Source organism: Rhipicephalus sanguineus, chromosome 1 (assembly GCF_013339695.2).
Source record: "Rhipicephalus sanguineus isolate Rsan-2018 chromosome 1, BIME_Rsan_1.4, whole genome shotgun sequence".
NCBI lineage: Eukaryota > Metazoa > Arthropoda > Arachnida > Ixodida > Ixodidae > Rhipicephalus > Rhipicephalus sanguineus.
The window spans coordinates 207,570,456-207,575,267 of NC_051176.1; the positions used below are offsets into that span (position 1 = coordinate 207,570,456).

General features: G+C 54.1%; 1 protein-coding gene across 1 annotated transcript; it reads right to left on the reverse strand.

Moving 5' to 3' along the window:
* Positions 1–2,954: 2,954 nt before the first annotated feature.
* LOC125757146 (ras-related C3 botulinum toxin substrate 3-like) lies at positions 2,955–3,602 on the reverse strand. The gene has a single exon (XM_049412373.1). It carries the CDS (start codon positions 3,600–3,602, stop codon positions 2,955–2,957), a length of 648 nt encoding a protein of 215 aa, XP_049268330.1.
* Positions 3,603–4,812: the final 1,210 nt, after the last annotated feature.

Here is a 4,812-nt window from a genome sequence, read left to right on the forward strand (position 1 = left end):
ACGTACACAGAAATTTCGTTGGCAGGTAGAGAACGAGGCCTTGTAGAGTTCGACAGCGGCGCAGTTCTTGCCTCCGGAACTGCGATGGTCAGTTTTCCGTTTGGGCGGGTGGTGGTCGACGAACCGTAGGTGAAAGCGAACGTCGCCGCGGGGAGGGCGATGGACGTGGGTTGAAGGCGCGGCGGTTCGATGAAGAGGTGTCTGAAGTAGCGTGTGGAGGCATTGACTGTGGTGTCTCTGGGCGGACGTAGCTGTAGCTGTCATGGATGGTACCTGGACGAGGGACGCGCCGGCGACAGAACCGTTCAACATGGCCGGGTAGACAACATTAGTAGCAGATTGGCCGGTTATCCGAGGTGCGCCAAGGGTTATTGGAAGGCGTTGCAGGACGGCGATAAAGAGGAACGTGCGGGCCTGCCGGCGCCCGCGTTGCGTAAAATGCGTTTGTTTGGGGAGCAGTGTCCGCGATGGGTGGCAGCGCATGTGGCTGCCTTCTCGCGACGTCAGCGTATACTAGGTGAGGGGCGCGGATACAGGCGGTGGCTGGTACGTGGGCCGTAGTGCCTCGGAGACTTGCTCTTCGATGGTTTGTCGCAGCGATTAAGTGAGCCCATGAGTATTGCCTGGGAGAAAGGGCGCAAGAGACAATTGGCGAGCCACTTCCTCTCGGATAAACTGTTGAATCTGCTGTGCCAGGACCGCCGGGTCCGAAGATATTGCGCCAACGGTCGCTGCTGACGTGCTGGTCATGTCCGAACTAGGACGTCGCGTGGAAATGCGCTGTTTTCGCAACTCATCGTAGCTCTGGCAGTGCTGAATGACGTCTGCGACTGTTTCAGGGTTTTTCGCCACAAGCATGTGGAACGCATCGTCCTCAATGCCCTTCAAGATGTGCAATTGACTTTATCGGCTTCTGACATGACGGGGTTGAAGCGGCGGCAGAGGCCTACGACGTCCTCAATATACGAAGTGAAGCACTCGCCAGCCAGTTGGGCGCGATCACGCAAGCGTTGTTCTGCGCGGAGCTTGCGCACGGTTGGTCGGCCGAATACGTCCGCGAAGGTCGTTTTGATATAGGCCCAGTTGGAAATCTCAGCCTCGTGGTTGTTCAACCAGAGTTCCGCTACTCCTCTCAGGTAGAAGTGGACGCGGCCAAGTTTGTCGTTGTCATCCCACCTGTTGTTGACACTCATTCGTTCATAAGAAGAGAGCCAGTCCTGGACGTCTTGCTCATCAGTACCGCTGAAAATGACGGGGTCCCGCTCTCTTGGAACACCGGGACAGCGGGCAGCTTGGGGTGTGGTAGCATCGTTCGGCATTGTTGAAGGGGAAAGTAGAGTCCGGCTGCGGAGTTCCAGGATGGAGAACAGAACCAGCACTCTCCACCACTTGATGGTATGCGTTTAACGTTGAGGCAGTAACGCGTTTATTAGAAGATTGCAGCAGCTGAAGCGATCAGCGGTCCAAGCCGAGCAAGCGCGAGCGCCAACAACAACCGTCTTCGTCTTCTTTCGCTGGCGTTCTTGTCTGCGCCCTACCATGTTACAAAACAAACAAACAAACAAACAAACAAACAAACAAACAAACAAACAAACAAACAAACAAACAAACGGAGGATGGACAGACCCACGGCATAAGGAGCTTCGCCCCTAAAACAAAGCCTAGAATGATGACAGAAATGTAAACTGTTGTGATCTGCATACGATACGTATGTCGTGCGCAACTGTTCTATTGAGTACGTAGATAGTTCCATAGTGTGTGCGCAGATAGTTCCACTGTGTAAGATGGCTTTCGTGCAGCCCGTTTTCGGCGCTCGCAGATTAACCAGTGAAACAGAAAACGGAAGAAGTATGGCGTAGTGGGCACTTCACAACTGCACTTGCAGTAGACATTCCAGGATGGTTTGAAACGGCCAGTGTTACGCGCACAAACGTTCCTTTCCTTGCGGCACAGTTGAAGGCGATGCGCACGGGGCCCGATACGCAATCGAGTTGTACTCTTGAAGGCCAAGCTCAAGCGTCCTCCAAGTTTTTCTCCCTTATTACACGTAGTGGGCAAATTTGTGCATTGAGGCGTTTGATGCGTTTTAATTTCATCGCGGACGCATAGGCCCCACTAGATCGACAAACGGGTCTGAGGCCCGCACTGCAACCAAGTTGCAACGTTTCGCGCAATCATTCGCCTGTTGACCGCACGCACGACCAATCGATGGCGTACAATCAAAATACCGCATTATGCTTAGAAATTACAAGTTACATCACCTAAAACGACCTTCGCCTTTATTCTTAAACCTCAAGGACGAGGGTTTGATTCCCGGCCACGACAACCCCATTTCAATAATACCGATGGTCAAAATGAATCCGCAGTCCCCCACTCTGGCGTGCCCCATAATAAAGTAAAATATCGTGGTTTTGGTACCTAAAACACCACAGTTTATTTTTAACATTGTGCCACCCTTTACTCATGAGATTCCTCACAGATAATCCGAGTTTATCGGAGTATTTTTTTGCAAATAGCCGCCTCTTCACGAGACCGTCAGAGGTTTCTCCTGATTCCTTTTTGTATCTCCCATCATGTGTCACGATTTCAGCTTCCTTCCAACATGAACAGTATAAACAGCACGAAGACATGAGAAGAGCACATGATGACATACTTCCTTCCGAACGTATTTCATTAATTTATTGTGTGTATTTCGCAACATTTAAGGTCAGTAATGCATTATCACGCAGCGGCCGCAACCGCTCATGTGCTCCCTCTTCGCCTGGGTAGGCCCAGTACGCGAGTGCGGGTCCTCCGTTCCCTCAAAGCATGACGTTGGGACGGCAGAGACGAGGCTCCATACCCTCCGACTCCGGGATGTTCTCCAGGGAGGCGGGCGAGTCAATGCTGAAGCACATGAGGATGGCGTCTGTGTCCGGATACGACAGCGGCCGCAACCACTAATGTGCTCCCTCTTAGCCTGAGTCGGCCCCGTACGCGGGTGCGGGTCCTCCGTTCCCTGCAAGCATGACGTTTGGGCGGTAGAGGCAAGGCTCCATGCTCTCCGACTCCGGGATGTTCTCCAGGGAGTCAGGCGAGTCAATGCTGAAGCACATGAGGAGGGCGTCTGTGTCCGGATACGACAGCGGCCGCAACCACTCATGTGCTCCCTCTTCGCCTGAGTCGGCCCCGTACGCGGGTGCGGGTCCTCCGTTCCCTGCAAGCATGACGTTGGGGCGGCAGAGACGAGGCTCCATACTCTCCGACTCCGGGATGTTCTCCAGGGAATCGGGCGAGTCAATGCTGACGCACATGAGGATGGCGTCTGTGTCCGGATACGACAGCGGCAGCAGCCGGTCATGCGCTCCCTCTTCGCCTGGGTCGGCTCCATACGCGTGTGCGGGTCCTCCGTTCCCCGCAAGCATGGCGCTTGGACGGCAGAGGCAAGACTCCATGCTCTCGGTCTCCGGGATGTTCTCCAGGGAGTCGGGCGAGTCAATGCTGAAGCACATGAGGATGGCGTCTGTGTCCGGATATGACAGCGGCAGCAGCCGGTCGTGCGCTCCCTCTTCGCCTGGGTCGGCTCCGTACGCGTGTGCGGGTCCTCCGTTCCCCGCAAGCATGGCGCTGGGACGGCAGAGGCAAGACTCCATGCTCTCGGTCTCCGGGATGTTCTCCAGGGACTCGCGCGAGTCAATGCTAAATCACATGAGGATGACGTCTGTGTCCGTGTGCCATAGCGCCCGCAAGCGGTCAGAGTCCTGCTGCAGGCTATATTCGACTTGGCGAACTCTGGACTTGTGTGCGAATCCATCGTTCCCCGCAAGGATGACGCTGCGACAGAAAGTGGTGAAGCTCCAAACTCGCCGACTTCGTGATGTTCTCCAGGGTGTCCTGCGAGTCGATGTTGAAACACACAAGCTGCACAGATGCGTCCGAAAACAAGAGCAGCCATAACCGGTCCTGGACCTCCTGGCACATCTCTTCGCCTTGGCGAGTTGCGGAAGCGTGTGCGGGACCTTTGTCCGACGCTGCAGAATGACGCTAAAGCAGGAGTGGCGAAGCTCCGGCCTTCCCGACGCCGGGATGTTATCCCAGGAGTCGGGTGAGTCAATGCTGAAGAATATGACGATGGCATCTCCGGTCTGTGCCAGCGGCTGCGAGTGGTCTTAATCCTCTTGCTCTGGTGTGACCGAAAATGCAAGCGAAATGCAAACCTCTGATGAAGCAGCAGTTTTCGAACCCGCAAGCGTGTTCTCGGTATAGAGACGATCAGAAGACACGTCTTCCGCGAGCTGTTGCTCTTCTACTTCTTCTTCGTACACCTTCGTGCAACCTTCTGCCGAATAAAATTCGCAAGTATATATGCTTCAAATTATACGATTGAGTTGGGCGTGCCAAGGCAACACATTGGCTATTACAAGCGATACATGGCGGGCTCATATTTGCATTGACCGACAGACGACATGGGATGTAGCTTGCCGAATTATTGTGGGCAGTTCAGAGCTGCGTTTGGTGGCGCGACAACACGAGGAAAAAGAAGTTACGGGCAGCACGTGTGCTCCTACTGCCCGCGTGGTGGTTTATACCGGCATTTTTTTTTTTATTAGAATAGGTGGGGCGAGGGAAGGAGTCAGTTGCACGCGCTTGAACGCAGATTGAGCATGGGGTAATTTAGCGGTTGGTGTAGCGCATACTTCTATGTCTGGTAATGTGTGGTACGCAGGTATTTGAGAGGCAAGGGGTAGGATCACGTGCCTGGTCTACACCTACCTGGCTACTGCTTATAGCCAAACGGTTACGCGCAACACAATCCGCAATACCAAGATATAC